This window comes from Polypterus senegalus, chromosome 16, assembly GCF_016835505.1.
Source record: "Polypterus senegalus isolate Bchr_013 chromosome 16, ASM1683550v1, whole genome shotgun sequence".
Classification (NCBI taxonomy): domain Eukaryota; kingdom Metazoa; phylum Chordata; class Cladistia; order Polypteriformes; family Polypteridae; genus Polypterus; species Polypterus senegalus.
This window is the reverse complement of record NC_053169.1, coordinates 23,931,409-23,947,880: the sequence shown is the minus strand read 5'-3', so window position 1 is coordinate 23,947,880 and position 16,472 is coordinate 23,931,409. Positions and strand designations below refer to the sequence as shown.

At 42.7% G+C, this 16,472-nt stretch overlaps 1 protein-coding gene across 1 annotated transcript in view; it reads right to left on the bottom strand.

Moving 5' to 3' along the window:
* Positions 1–692: 692 nt before the first annotated feature.
* The window catches only part of slc24a3 (solute carrier family 24 member 3), a 406,434-nt gene continuing 390,654 nt past the window's right edge, over positions 693–16,472 (bottom strand). The window contains exons 15-17 of the mRNA XM_039737947.1: positions 11,920–12,032; positions 8,022–8,087; positions 693–1,069 (exon numbers count right to left, since the gene is read on the bottom strand). Of these exons, the coding sequence (XP_039593881.1) occupies positions 920–1,069; positions 8,022–8,087; positions 11,920–12,032 (329 nt within the window). The 3' untranslated portion in view covers positions 693–919. The remainder of the gene's footprint in view (positions 1,070–8,021; positions 8,088–11,919; positions 12,033–16,472) is intronic.

Here is a 16,472-nt window from a genome sequence, read left to right as displayed (position 1 = left end):
TGCCACAAGGATGGGAACTGTCCTCAGCCATGTACTAAAGCAGGCTGACTGCTGCCGAGATAAAGTTAAACTAAAGTTTTTAGTACAAACTATTTCACACGTTTTAATTCATTACATCTATTTCACCATCTTCTAGCATGAACTGAAAAAGTAAACTTGGGAATAAATGCAGCAACTCTAAAAATCTACGTTGCATGCAAAGGTGCACGGGCTCCACCCTCAGAGGAAAGCCTTTTGTGAAATGAATGTCGCTCTAAAAGTTAAAGAGTCAGTATGTACAATTGTCCTCTCGTTTGTGAAGATGTCTCCAGAATCAGAGGAAGAACACCGAAGTAGATGACAGAAAACAAACCATACCTTAGCCTCCCACGTCAAGGACCGAAAAAGTGTGGCTCTGAATGTTCAGCTCAGAATGGCAGGTCACTGGTGTCTTTTATCAAGTTAACTGTGCCACAAGAAAACGAATCCTTCCCAGGAGAAAAGGAACACAAATGAAGAAGGGGCCGAGAAGAAACAGACTGATCCCTCGCCATTTCTTTCCCGTCCAGCGGCCTGCTGGTTAGCAGCTACTGATACTTGCATCGCCACAATCCATTTCCAAAGTCAGGTTGAGAACCACATACAAAAATTGAAAATAAACTGTTTCACATCAGCGCAGGCAATAATTCAGTATCTTTGCATTGGCTGTGAATGTGCATTTTCAAACAGTCGAAAGGGTACGCCTTCTGGCATCTCTGGTGTGTGCGGCACATGTGCGCGTGTTCATCTCTATATAAATAACCACATACAGTACTCATCGCAGCATGTACTTGTTACAAACACACGTTTTCTTCATATTGCACTGTAGGAATCAAAGAGTTGTTTGCTTTGTTCGGTCCAAAGGGGAGAAAAAAAAAATAAATCCATGCCTGCTGGGTGATCAGCGCTCCTGGCACATCGGCAAGTTCACAAAAGTGAAGACGTTGAACTCAATCAAGATGGAGAAACACAAGAAGACGGCATACAGGGAAAGGCACATCAGCCCCAGCTTCCTGTCTAGCTTCCATTTGTTGAGGTGGACCCCCAGCACCTAAATAAAAGCAGAGATATCTGACAAGACCACTGGCTGTTTTACAAGTGGCACGTCTTTAAAAATGTGAACGCGATACAATCGGAAGAAGAGGGGGCACTGCTGCAGACTTTAGAGTGAAGAAACTGCAAATAATTCTATTGGTTTAATGGATTATTTTGTTCTTTTTATATGTGTAAGGAATACCTGGTTAATTTACCAGAAGGCAGGCCCAAAATAAACACCCTCACCAAGAGCTTTATCTCTCTACTTCTGCCTTGTGTACTTGTTATGTGAACTGAAGCACTGCCATTCCTTATTCGCTCAGATGAAAGTATTAATGAAACCATCCAGTGTTTAGGAGCGGCACGGAACTACGTCCAGCGATCAACTAGCTGGACCCCCAGTGGCTAAGCCATTACACTGAGAAGCAAATGATTACCTGTATAGGATCAGCTATTTCCCAAATTGGTAATCACAATCTGTAAGAACTCAAAGTCTGTAAAAAAGAAGACAATTTATAAACCAGTACAGTACAACCGCGTGAAGTTGATATACCTTATATATAAACATCTAGGCGTGGAAGTGTGTCTGTCTGTCTGTTCGGCCCGGAAGTGCGAGGCTACAACATGAAGCTCAAAGAGCTGGCAAGGCAACCCAAGTCAACAAGTCGGAAAATGAAAGAAGTACGAGGCTACAGCATGAAGCTGAAAGAAAGTGACTCTGCACCAAAGTGAAACCGCTGACGAAAGACAAACTTGCTTGGCCACTTATACACAGGCAAGGCGAGCACGTCCGAGAAACGAAAGCTCTGAGGAGAGAGGAACTCGCTTAGCCGCTATTAAGACATTGAGGGCAAGCACGTCTGCAAAACGAAACCACTGAAGAGAGAGAAACTCACTTAGCCGCTGATATACAAGGGGGGCGAGCACATCGGCAAAACAAAACCGCTGAGGAAAGAGAAACTCGCTTAGCCACTGATATACAAGGGGGGTGAGCACATCAGCAAAACGAAATCGCTGAGGAAAGAGAAACTCACTTAGCCATTGATAGACATTGAGGGCAAGCACGTCTGCAAAACGATACCACTGAGGAGGGAGAAACTCATTTAGCCACCGATAGACAATGGAGGCAAGCACATCGGCAAAACGAAATCGCTGAGGAAAGAGAAACTCACTTAGCTGCTGATAGACATTGAGGGCAAGCACATCGGCAAAACAAAACCGGCGACTCTACATTTCAATTTTTTTTCTGACTATTTCAATAGTTTCTAGCAGCCCGGGCTTTTTAGAACACGGGCTTACACAGCTAGCATAAAATAGTATTTGTGTCTGCAAAGTGTGTCTACTGAGTGGTTAAGGCCTGGGTCTGTAGTCCACAAATTGGCATGTTCGGTTCCCAAAGCTGACTCGACATATGACCACGAAGAGTCACTTGATCTTCTATCTCTTTACATGTCAGATGCTGCATGAGTAACAACATTGTTAAAACTACCTATTTAGGTTCAAAAGAATTACTTACAGATGCTTTGAAGTAACTTCAGTATTTTTGGTCACTGATTCATCTTGATGTCTAGTTATGTAAGACGTTGAGCTTTTTGGGGTTCCACCCTATTTGTGGCCCTCATTTGACCCTTATTTTGAGGCCATTTTTGGACCATATTTTGGTGCCCATACAGTATTAGCAGCCATACCATCTGCACTTCCACCTGAATTCCACCATGCCTGGGCCCTGCCAGCACTTGGATGGGAGAGCATCTGGGACAAGGGTCTCCATCTCCTTTTCTAGAGCAAAGCTGTGGCTGCAGGCTTTCAAGCTATTCGTGTTCTTGCTGCTAATGAACTCTACTGCCTTCATTTTCATTGACTTGCTATTTCAGACTTAGACCCCTTCATTATTTCTTTTTCCTTTAATTAGTGGCCAGACCATAATAAGATACACAACAAGCTAAGACATGACCAGCTAACCAGCGTACATTTTACAAAATCTGAAAATAAAGAAAGTTGAAGGTCTCAGTATTATTTAATGATCTGCTCAGGTCCACAAAACATTTTGACAAAGCTCTTAGAAAAAACCAAATCAGCAGTTTTGGAAATGTCTGCTGTGGAAGAAAGAGCGCACAAACAGGGCATGGAGTTAAATAACAAAAATAATCAACTTCTGATTAAGAAACTGGTTGGAGTTTGAGGCCTCGACTTAGCTGGTCATCTATTGGCTCGCTTCACATCTCATTTGTTTCTCACCTTTCAGAATTTGGATCATCAAATGTGTCACAAGTTCTCTGGGACATTCCTTACCATGGAAGAGACTATTAAAAGCTAATATTAACTGATTATGTATAGCCTGCTGGTTAAGGTGTTGGATTGTGCTCCAGGAGTCCATCACTTTAAACCCATTGGTTACCCTTTGCTTAACATGACTAAATCACTTAAAGCAGTGGTCTCAGACTCCAGGCCTGGAGGGCCACAGTGGCTACAGGTTTTCATTCTAAGCCGGTGGTGGGCAAATTCAGTCCTGGAGGGCCGCAGAGGCTGCAGGTTTTTACTTCAACCCAGTTGCTTAATTATAATTTAATTTGATGGCTTGTTAGTGCTTTAACTCTGCCATATCAGGCCAGTCTCACATCCTAGATGTTCTTCCCCTTTGTACGGATATCATCTAAATGATTTGAAGGCTAAAATGGAGTAATACTCAATCTTTCACTTTTTTCTCTTCACTTTCCTTCCAAGTATTTAATTAAGGCCAATAGTGCATGATAAATACACACAGGAGTAAATGGTAACAAGCTAAATAGAGAAAAGCTGCTTTCTTTTGTCATTTGAATCATATTGCTAATAAAAAGCCATTAAAAACCAAGAGAACAGCTGTTTAAGACTAAAACAAGCAATAAGGGTTCAGAATCGTAACGAGCGAGACAACTAAAGTGAAGCACAAGTGTTACTCAAGCAATAAGTGCTTCTTATTAAGCAACTGGGTTGGAGCAAAAAACCCTGCAGCCACTGCGGCCCTCCAGGACTGAATCTGCCCACCCCTGTTCTCAATTAGTGCCCTGTTTGTGCTGCTAATTAATTTCTTGTGAATTTGTTTTAATTGACTTGTGTTTTTAAGATTTGTTCCCCTGAATTTCTTCATCGTTCCTCTGAATTGCTTCATTTCTTTCCTTAAATGGCAACGAAATGAAATGTGAAGTGAGTGAGCCAACAGAAGACCAACTAAGTCAGGGCCTCAAACTCCAACCAATTTCACTCCAAGCAATTGCTTAATGAGATGCAGAGTCTTGTTGTTAATTAAACTCGTTCTTTACTTCCATGGTGTGTTGCTGCTCTCATTGTGCAATAGCAGACATTCTGAAATTGCTGATTTTCTCTTTTCTAAGATCTCCGGACAGCATTCTGAGATCTTCAAAATTCTTTATTTTCAGATATTGCATGATGGACACAGTTTGCTGGTCCTGTTTTAGCTCACTTTGTATCTCATTATTGAAAGGAAAAAGAAACAATTAAGAGGTCTGAGTCTTCAAGAGCAAGTCAATTCAAATGAATTCAAGAGAAGTGAATTAGCAGCACAAACAGGACACTAATTAAAAAAAGGGTTAGAATGAAAACCTGCAACCACTGCAGCCCTCCAGGACTGGAGTTTAAGACCACTGGCTTGAAGGGTAAGTTCGGTATTTTTTCAAGCTATTTGTTCACAGTCATGGTCTATATATATATTAACTCTTTGCCACTTGAAATTGTGTTCTAAAGTGAAGTGTTTTTTATACATATTTAAAATACCTTGTCTGTCCTTGCAGTTTATAATGGGGCTGTAGGGTCCTAGGCAAAGATTTTCATTTAAGAAAACATCCATCCATCCATTATTCAACCGGCTATATCCTAACTACAGGGTCACGGGGGTCTGCTGGAGCCAATCCCAGCCAACACAGGACGCAAGGCAGGAAACAAACCTCAGCAGGACGCCAGCCCACCGCAGAAGAAAACATCCATCCATCCATTTTCCAACCCGCTGAATCCGAACACAGGGTCACGGGGGTCTGCTGGAGCCAATCCCAGCCAACACAGGGCACAAGGCAGGAAACAATCCTGGGCAGGGTGCCAACCCACCGCAGGACACACACAAACACACCCACACACCAAGCACACACTAGGGCCAATTTAGAATTGCCAAAGAAGAAAACATTTCTTCTGCATTTATAAAGCACTAGCCAACCCGCAGCATACCATACGCCCCATAATCAGGCCGGTTTTTTAATGATTTTTAAGCACAGGGAGAAAATTAACATTTGAAAAATCGGTAATGTAATAAAACAGCAAGAAAAGCAACATTGTAACAATGCACGGAACGAACCAACACACAATCGTCCGTGCGGCGCTCAGGCGCGGAGGGTGGAACGGGAGGAGAGGAGAAGGATGTCCACTCCGCTCCCTTCGTCATGCTAGTGTGCTCATTTCTCGTTCAGTATGCACTGCCTTGCTCATGTGCCCACCTCCAGCTCGTCACTCGAGTCGTTGTCGTCTTTGAACAGTCCAGATGCACCTGTGACTCACGTAGACTTTTCATTGCTCTGTGCGGTTTTGGCTGCATGTTTGTCGCGGATGCCAATTGCTGTATGTAGCGTGTAAAACAGTTTGCTATGGTGCACACGGTCGTGCGTCATAACCGAAAACTCGTTTTTTAAAGACTGCTTACTTCATTGTGTTTTAACCTCAGTTGTAAAGGATTGTTTTAAGGATCCCATGGGATACCCTCGAAACCTTTTACACGCTGCATATGGCGACTCACCTCTGCGAGAAGCATGCCTCTATGAACAGTCAATGTGGCTCGGAGGTACATGAGGCCTCTATGACAGACGAATATAAATGACGCCGTTTTTTCTGTGTCATTGCGTCCGAGTTGGTGGGCGTGGCTCTGCAAGTTGTCGTCGTATTCAACGGTCTTGGAGTTGGTGGGCGTGGCTCTGGGAGTTGTCGTCGTATCCAATGGTCTTGGAGTTAGTGGGCGTGGCTCCATCCTGCGTGCGCCATAGGTGTCTTACTTGTCGGCTTAGTGAATCCACGCCCCTTCCGGCTTGCTTTCCATGGGTGTCTTGCATTAGTGAATTATATATATAGATCTTAGTGATAATAAAATGGACAATAGACATAATTATTTTACTGCAGATTCTTGGTGCTGTTTTCTCGAGGTAAAGAAACATTTTTTGTGCGTTTGTCTGCTTGCAGCGGCTGTCAAGGGTGACGTTATGTCAACCCAAAGCAGAAGGCCCCCCGGCCCAGCCCTTCAATCCGTGTTGTTATTTTACATCGAGATGCATGCTGAATGGCAGCGCAGTGAAAAGAGTAAATATGACATTTATTGTAGTTTGTACACATAACCATAAATCTGAACTAAGCACATTACAATGCATTTAGTTTCAGATTTTTGAAAGAGCCAAGCCACTTTTTCCAGATAGTGAAAGAATATAAGCGATCCTAAGTGTACCTTTTCAGTTATATTTGTCTAGTTGTCTGTTTGTGCAGTGTTTCAGGCTGAAATCAACGATGGAGAACCCCCAAAACAATCCTTGATGAAACAATTGAATGTTTATATGTTGAAATCATCAAGTAGGACCCCACTCCTCCATCAATAAAACAATCGAGTGTCTGTGAGACATTAATAATGGGAACTAACGTGCTGCTTTAAAAAGCTGGGTGTCTGCCCCCTGCTAAGGAGCACAAGTCATCAAGTCACCCTGGGGCCTGCAGGGGTCTTACTCTGGCCTTAGTTACACAACTGGGTGACACCATCCCCAGCAACGATACTGATGTGGATTAATACACTGTAACAGTTTTGCCTTTAAAAATGGGCATATTTGCTAGATTTCAAGGCCTTCTTTTTTATAATGGGCCCTTGGTATCCATAAGCTCCATTGTAAAATGCAAGGCTGGAGTACTGTAGTTATTTTTTTAATTTATAAAATACTAGAGGGTGCCCCCTCCTCACTTTGCCTGCCAACCCCACGGCCTGCGCTACAGGCCAGCCACTTTGCGTCTGTGGATTTCACTTTCACCTGTTGGCTGGGATTGGCTCCAGCAGACCCCTGTGACCCTGTATTAGGATATAGCGGTTTGGATAACAACTGACTGACAACAAATCTTTTAATTCTCACGGATACGCCTCTTCATTAGAAAGAAACGCTGCTTTTCCCCGATGGCAACACGAATTAGACGATCTACAAGTCTCCGACTTCAAATTTAAATCTGAACAATATATTCAATCTCTTTTAGCTGTTCTGTTATTTCACCGAGTAATAATTTCTGTTTGTTTGCGCTAATGCGATCTTTACTATCATTTTTTTGAGACTTTCACATTTTAGTGCTTTCATTATCTCTAACCTGCTCTGCATCTGTATTGCACCAACATTTTTGAATTCTTTACAACATTCTACTTTGTCATCTACTCTTTGTCTCTTATTTCCGGCCCGGTCATAGTTAAATCTCTTGGCACAAAGTCTCGTCTCGTGGGACGTGAAAGTACTTCTCTGAAAAAGTCACGTGTCCTCCCAGGCTAAAAAGTCTCGTCCTAGGGTTTTTTTTAGTATAACAGAAAGATGCTTCCCTTTATATAACAATTTAATTTGGCAAAGTAATATACACCTTGATTGTGAAGAAATAACTTTGACTTGAAAAATACGGAACTTATCCCTTTAACTTGCCACGGCTTCACCTACTCAATACATGGAAATCAGCCCACTATGCACATGGGATTAAAAATAACTTTGGATAAAGAGAATAAACCTTCAAATAAATTAATACACATTTTCTATATTTTTACTCATTAAACATTTGAGACTAATATATTGTGTGCTGTCTAATTTACATTATCATTATGTGAAGCTTTCAGCTAAAGAAGCAACTACAGTATTTGCCTGGAATTTTAATCATAGCTTTTTTGTCCTTTGAATGTAATAACAATTGAATACATAAATTATACTCACTGTAAGAAAAACTGATGCTAACAGCAGCCCAACAGAAAACACAAGGCCTCTGCTGCTTAGATGAATCTAAATACAGAAATGGAAGCAAACATTATTACAAGAACAGGCCATTCAGTCCAACATTCTGCAACTAATGGTTTTCTATTCAACAAACATCACAATAACAGCATCAAGATGAGATGAGAAAGTCTTCAAAGTGCTGCTTTACACCACACTACTTTGTAACTTGTGTCACTGTAAAGAACTTCATTCAGCGACCACTTTGTAGAGTGGCTAAAGAAACCGAATAGAGGAACCTAAATGGGGATCGAATGACACCTGCATGAATGGCCCTTGTACAGTACACAGTCACTTAGCTAATTCTTAGGGCCAGTATACTAAAACCGGGTAGGGCCTCCTTTTACTCCCAGCACAGCCTCAGTTCTTCATGGCATGGCTTCCACAAGAGCTTAAGCGTGTGCGGAAGGAACTCCGAGTCAAGCTCAGGGCGGCGAAAGAGCAGTACAGGGGAAAGCTGGAGCAGAAGTTGCAGAATAATAGCATGAAGGAAGTGTGGGATGGGATAAAGAACATCACTGCACACAGCTCGAAGCGGGGTGCCATCATCAAGAGAGAGACGTGGAGAGAGCAAATCAAATGAACAACTTCTTTAACAGGTTTGACCACCCTAACCCACTCTCACCTTGGAGTACTGCACCCTCCACCCATCCTTCTGCTGATACCAGCATAGGTGAGACATCCCCACCCACAATTACAGCAGCACAGGTAAGCAGAGAGCTGAGGAGACTTCGTGCCAGCAAAGCAGCGGGTCCAGATGGTGTATCGCCACGACTACTGAAGGGCTGTGCGCTGGAGCTGGGGAGTCCTCTACAGCACATCTTCAACCTGAGCCTAGAACAGGGGAGAGTCCCGAGGCTTTGGAAAACATCTTGTATCACCCCAGTCCCAAACATATCACGTCCTAGTGAGCTGAACGACTTCCTGCCTGTCGCTCTGATGTCACATGTGATGAAGACCATGGAGCGGCTGCTGCTTCACCACCTGAGGCCACAGGTCTGCCACACCTTCGACCCTCTGCAGTTCACATACCAGGAGAAGGTGGGAGCGGAGGATACCATCCTCTACTGTATAGGCTACACCGATCCCTGTCCCACTTGGACAGAGGCAGTGGTGCTGTAAGAATTATGCTTCTGGACTTCTCTAGTGCCTTCAACTCCATCCAACCTCTGCTCCTTAGGGATAAGCTGACTGAGATGGGAGTAGTTTCACACCTTGCGGCATGGATTGTGGACTATCTTAAAGACAGACCTCAGTATGTGCATCTTGGGAACTGCAGGTTTTTTGGAGAGCAGTGGCTTTCTCCTTGCAACCCTGCTATGCACACCATTGTTGTTCAGTGTTCTCCTGAAGGTGGACTCATGAACAAGAACATTAGCCAATGTGAGAGAGGCCTTCAGTTGCTTAAAAGTTACCCTGGGGTCCTTTGTGATCTCGCCAACTATTACACGTGTGCCTTGGTCTTGGAGTGATCTTTGTTGGTCGACCACTCCTGGGGAGGGTAACAATGGTCTTGAATTTCCTCCATTTGTACACAGTCTGTCTGACTGTGGATTGGTGGAGTCCAGACCCTTTAGAGATGGTTTTGTAACCTTTCCCAGCCTGATGAGCATCAACAACTCTTTTTCTGAGGTCCTCAGTAATCTCTTTTGTTTGTGCCATGATACACTTCCACAAACATGTGTTGTGAAGAGCAGACTTTGATAGACCCCTGTTCTTTAAATAACACAGGGTGCCCACTCACACCTGATTGGCATCCCATTGATTGAAAACACCGGACTCGAATTTCACCTTCAAACTAACTGCTAATCCTGGCAGTTCACAGACTTTTGCCACTCACAAATATGTAATATTCGATCATTTTCCTCAATAAATAAATGACCAAGTGTAATATTTTTGTGTCATTTGTTTAACTGGGTTCTCTTTATCCACTTTTAGGACTTGAGTGAAAATCTGATGATGTTTTAGGTCATATTTATGCAGAAATCTAGAAAATTCTAAAGGGTTCACAAACTTTCAAGCACAACTCTATCTATCTATCTATCTATCTATCTATCTATCTATCTATCTATCTATCTATCTATCTATCTATCTATCTATCTATCTATCTATCTATCTATCTATCTATCTATCTAAGATGTTGGAAACATTCCTTTGAGATTCTGATCCATATTGGCATGACTGCATCCCAAAAGTTCTACAGATTTGTCAGCTACACATTCATGCTGCGAATCCCCAGTTCTAGCACATCCCACAGATGTTCTAAGGACCCTGAACTCATTGTCATGTTCACGAAGCCAGTTTGAGATGACTTTTGCTCTGTGACATAGTTGATTAACATGCTAGAAGTACACAGTAGAAGAAAATTTTGTCCATGAAGGGATTCACATGGTCAGTCAGCAGTACTCAAATAGGCCGCGCCATTCAAGTGATAATTTATTGGCATTATTGGGTCCAAAGTGTGCCAAGAAAATATGCCCCACACCATTACACCATCACCACCACCATCAGCCTGGGCTATTAATACATGGCAGGTTGGGTGCATGAATTCTTGCCTGATGCCAAATCTCACCAGAAACTGAGATTCAACAGACCAGGCTTCATCTGTGTAGGTTCAGGGAGCCTGTGCCCACTGCATCCTCTGCTTTCTGTTCTTAGCTGACAGGAGTGGAACCCAATGTGGTCTTCTGCTGTTGTAACCCAGTCACCTCAAGGTTCAATGTGGTGTGCATGCTGAGATGCTCTTCTCCCCACTACAGTTGCACAGAGTGGTTATCCAAGCTGCCATAGCCTTACTGGCAGATCAAACCAGTATGGCCATTCTCTTCCGACCTCTCACATCAACAAGGCATTTCTGTTTGCAGAACTGCCACTCACTGGATTTTTTTACTGTTTTTTTGCACCATTCTGAGTAAATTGTAGAGACTGTTGTTTGTGAAAGTCCTAGGAAATCAGCAGTTACAGAAATACTCAAACCAGCCTGTCTGGCACCAATAATCATTTCACAGAGAGATCACATCAGGTGTTTGATGTGAACCTTAACTGAAGCTCCTAACATCTATCTGCCTGATTTCATGCATTGCATTGCTGCCACCTGATTGGCTGACTAGATAACTGTATGGATAAGCATGGATTCCTAATAATTTGCTTAGTCAGTGTATAGTGCCTGATGCTGTATTCATCATCTGTTCTTGGTATTGTACTACTGTCACTAGTCTGTGGGAGACATAAAAATAAGGATTTCATTTTACTTTGTACAACTAGCAGGGATCAAATGGAATGAGCTGGCTATGAAAAAGAGATGTTCTTATGGTCACATGCTCGACTTTTCACTCAAACTGAGGGAATTCTTCATTGGCTTGACTGATTGACTAAGATGGTTGTTTTCCATACTCTGGGTGGGGTGCAGACCTGAGTTAAAGTTTCAGGTGCACATTTGGGATGACCTATGTGTGGCACGGTGTCACATGAACAACGACAGCCTGGTTGCACACACAAAGCTATAAACTTGAACTCGATATTAACACTGATCATTATAATTCCTTATGATATCAAAAATGTCCACCCAATAGAGTGTCACACATTAAGTTTTTACCTGCACAGGATTTTGGTTGGCACTCCTGTCTAAACCCTATGTTGACTTTCCATTTCCACCCTGTGTTAAACAGCTTGTCTTTTTTTACAATTTCTTTCCTTAATTTTCCTTTGGGTTAGTTAAGCAAACTGGCCTACAGTCAACCAATTTGGTCTTATTGTTTAATCCTTATTACAGGAATCAGATGCCCATGTGTAGTTTTCAGTATGTTGTTAAAATAATAAAGAGGGTTCATGAAATACTTACATAAGATCCATAATCAATTGCCAGAGTTTGTAAAGCCCAAGGTAGTCCCAGCCCCACTAAAATATCAAATACGTTGCTACCGATGGAGTTGGAGACCGCCATATCGCCAAAACCTGTGGACAAAAAGTGATAAAAGTGAATTCAAAACAACAATACATTTAATATTTCATTTACAAAATGCAGCAATCTGGACATTTTAGAGTCATGGAGATAACTTTATGGCATATCTATTTATTTTCTGAAATTTTAATTGATTTTGCTGTTTTTCATTGTATACGTTATTATGCTAGGACTACATAACGCGCTAGTTAGACCCGCCTGTCTGTGTCTGGGTCAAGTTCCACACTATCCATCTATCTATCTATCTATCTATTATATAGTGCCTTTCATATCTATCTATCTATGTATCATATAGTGCCTTTCATATCTATCTATCTACCTGTTATATAGTGTCTTTCATATCTATCTATCTATCTATTATATAGTGCCTTTCATATCTATCTATTTATCATATAGTGCCTTTCATATCTATCTATCTATCTATTATATAGTGCCTTTCATATCTATCTATCTATCTATCTATCTATCTATCTATTATATAGTGCCTTTCATATCTATCTATCTATGTATCATATAGTGCCTTTCATATCTATCTATCTATCTATCTATCTATCTATCTATCTATCTATCTATTATATAGTGCCTTTCATATCTATCTATCTATCTATCTATTATATAGTGCCTTTCATATCTATCTATCTATCTATTATATAGTGCCTTATCTATCTATCTATCTATCTATCTGTTATATAGTGCCTTTCATATCTATCTATCTATCTATCTATCTATCTATCTATCTATCTATCTATCTATCTATCATATAGTGCCTTTCACCACTAGGCAGACAGTCTAACACAGGGTGCACTCACTCACGCACTCACACTTACATTGTACCTTTCCCAGGTTGCACTCCCTTAAGTCAATTTACACATCACGTTATTCAAGCACAGTAAATGCCAAGACTCCAGCTGACAGCCCAAAGGCATTGCCTCATGTCGAAAAAAAAAACTTGAATGGATGGTAAGAGGCAGTAGACACCACTGCAGAGTAGGACCAGCGTAAGTGAGTCAGTGCACAGATAGCAGGGATTCAAAATGAAAAGTAAAAATGTAAGTTTAGGAGGGTTTTGAATGTAAATACTGATAAAGTTTAAAGGGCGATCCTACAAACAGGAAGCGATACAAAGCTAACAGAGCTGAGTAGCAGGGTTTAACATTGATATTAGAAGATTTGAGATGTCTAGTAGACCTAACAAGGGTAAGCAGCAGAAAAGGAAGTTACGGAGTAGAATTCTCCATCTTTATAATTCAAGAGCAGCGCTCTGAAGATCATTTGCTATCTAACAGGAAGCTAGTTTAGCTGGGTGTCTAGAAAGGAGCTTTGCTCCTAGTGAGGACTTTGGAAGCAGAATCAGTTGAGGCTGTGAGAAGGATGTCCCCTGAAAAGAGTATTACAGCAGTCTAGTTGAAAGCTGTTGTCTGGGGGAAGTCTTCCTGGCTCAACTGAGGTAAGCGATACAATTCCAGAACCTGCTTTTTCTAATGGGATCTTCTCTGCCACCCTCAGTCCCAAGACGACTCCTAGGGAGGGCTGTGACGACCAGAGTAGGCCGTGCCCCTTCAGGTCAGGATGCCATAAAACCGGACAGCCCAGAAAGTTAGCGGTTGCTTCACAACCAGGAGTCGAGACTGAAGAAGCTCCCGTGCGCAATCTCAGAAAAACAAAACGCAATATCTGAAGGCTATGTGAGATGATTTTAGTCAGCTATCTTTTCAGTTGTCCCACAGTGCATTAAACGGGGTTACTGAGTTAGTACCCCAACAATTTTAGATAAAACAATCTGAAACCAATCAATCACTTAATATGGGGGTGAGTTCAAAACCTAAAATTAATTTGTGGTCCAGCAAATCTCACACGGATGATTGTCCAAGTGTATGCAAAGACAGTTAAAGAAACACATTCTCAGATCACCTGGCAGTAAAATGGCAGAGGACATTCAGTAAAGGGCCTGTGCAGACTCTACATGGAGAACTTGTGCCATCTAGAGGACTAAGTTGGAATTTACTTTCCCAGATTTATGCATCAATAAGCACACACATACAGGAGTATACCTGTGTAGAGTGTCTTCAGATGGTATTTGAACCTCTTTAATTTTTACACATTTTTGCATGTTGCAGCCTTATGCTAAAATCATTTAAATTTAAATTTTTCCCTCATCAAACAACAAGCCAGAACCACAAAGTGAAATAAGGGTTTTACGTGTTTTAGCAGATTTGTTAATTTTAAAAAAACAAAATATCCCATTGGCACAAGTATAAAGATCGTTTCCTTAGTACTTCATTAGCACCTTTGGCAGCAATTCCAGCCCAGAGTCTTCTTGGGTTTGATGTGACAAGCTTCACGTCTGGATTGGCGGATTTTCTGCCAATCTTCTCTGCAGATCCTCTCAAGCTCTGTCAGGTTGGATGGAGACTGTTGGTGAAGAGCTATTTTCAGGTCTTTCCAGAGATGTTTGATTGGCTTTGGCTGGGCAACTCTGGAACATATATAGAGCTGTCCCGAAGCCACTCCTGTGCTGTCTGCTTTGTGCTTAGGGTCACTGCCCTGTTGGAAGTTGAATCTTTGGTCCAATCTGAGGTACAGGGCACTCTGGAGAAGATGCTCATTAAGCACATCTCTGTATTTTGCTCCCTTCAGCTTTCCCTCAGCACTGTCTAGTCTCCCAGTCCCCAAACCCACTGCATGATGTTGTTACCACCGTGCTTCACCATTAGAGTGGTACTGCACAGGTGATGAGCTGTGCCTGGTTTCCTTCATATGTAATTCTTAGAGCTGAGGCCAAGCAGTTCAATCTTAGTTTAATCAGATCAGCGAATCTTGGTTTTTACAGTCTGAGAGTCCATTAGGTGCCTTTTTGGAAACTCCAAGCAGGCTGTCATATACATATATTGTGGTGGACGGCTAGCAGCTCATCCTGGCCGGGACACCCCTGAGATGGAAGGATGGGGGAAGGCAGCTTTTCCAGGACACTGCCCCCTCCCTCAAAACACTAGATTGCGGCTCCCCTGGAGTGTAACGGTGCCCCGGATTCCTGCAGGGCATTCTGGGACTTGGAGTGCGGTTTCTCAGCCCTGTTGGGTTCCGTGGGTGCTGCCAGGAGGAACTGTGAGAGAAGCCATGCCTCATTCATAGCCCTGGAGGTACTCCTAAGAAATGAGAACGGGAGGCCTGAAGTACTTCTGGGCTGAAGAAAAAGTCAAGTTTCCATCTGACCCGGAATTGCAACCAAGTCATGCGGGTGGAAGGAGAGAAGCACTTCCAGGTCAAGGACTATATAAAGGACTATTGGAAGACCCAGCAAGCGAGCCTGAGTCGAGAGGAGGTGGACACTTGCTGGGAGGTGTGGAGTAGAAGATTATTGTGTTTATTGTGTCTGTGGTGCTTTGGAGGCATGATTAGAGAAGAAGAAGAAAATTAAAATACTTTTAAATTGTGTCCAGAATGTCTGACTGTTGGGTTCAAAAGGGGCAATAGTGCCCCCAAGCGTGCATTCATTTACAATATATATACTAGCTGTATGTGGCCTTAGGACAAAAAACAACCCGAAGACTCCCTAGCAGTTTTACTAAATTGGTGAACTTGCAGAGGTGTCAGCTAAGTGGACCAGGACAGGTCGTATCTTCTGAGATGGACGTGTACTCAAGTGCAGCTGTGGCACAAATTGAGCGGGACGTTGTGTGAATGTACAGTACGGTGTGCACGTACCACAAAGCTCAGTTTGTCTGCATGGGTTGAATGAGAAGTGAGGTGCATGCAAGCACCAAAAAAAAATGTTAAAGTGCAAGCATGTGCCATCTCACCAAGTCACACTTGTCTAAGCTTCTACATCTTCCGTAGAATTCACAGCAACTCCTGTGTCTGTGGTGGAGCGTGAGCAGAGTGGACTGCTTCACACACACACAGGTCTTTCCTTTATATATGTCTAATATGTACATATATCTGCGGTGGGTTGGCACCCTGCCCAGGATTGGTTCCTGCCTTGTGCCCTGTGTTGGCTGGGATTGGCTTGCGCAGACCCCCGTGACCCTGTGTTCGGATTCAGCGGGTTGGATAATGGATGGATGGATAATATACTGTATATATATGCCTTTTATATATATATTGTCACACACGTGTGCATGGGAGGCAGCTAAAGGGCTTGAGAAAGGGCAATTCCAAGTCAGACCGGGTTGTGGCAGATTGCACTGATTCTTTTTCTCACTTTCCTGCAGACCATCCATGGGAGATTCCACCTGGCCCTGTTGACGTCACTTCCAGGGTCCGAGCCTATGGAGGAAGACCTTGTTGGCTCCGGCCCCTTTGAAGTCACGTCCGGGCTTGAGCTTACGGCTCATAACCCTTCTAAGCCTGACCCCTCTGACTTCACTTCCTGTCTTTCCTTTAAAAGCCTCCACCTTTTCCTTATTCCCTCAGTTCTGATTTGGACTTGGTTT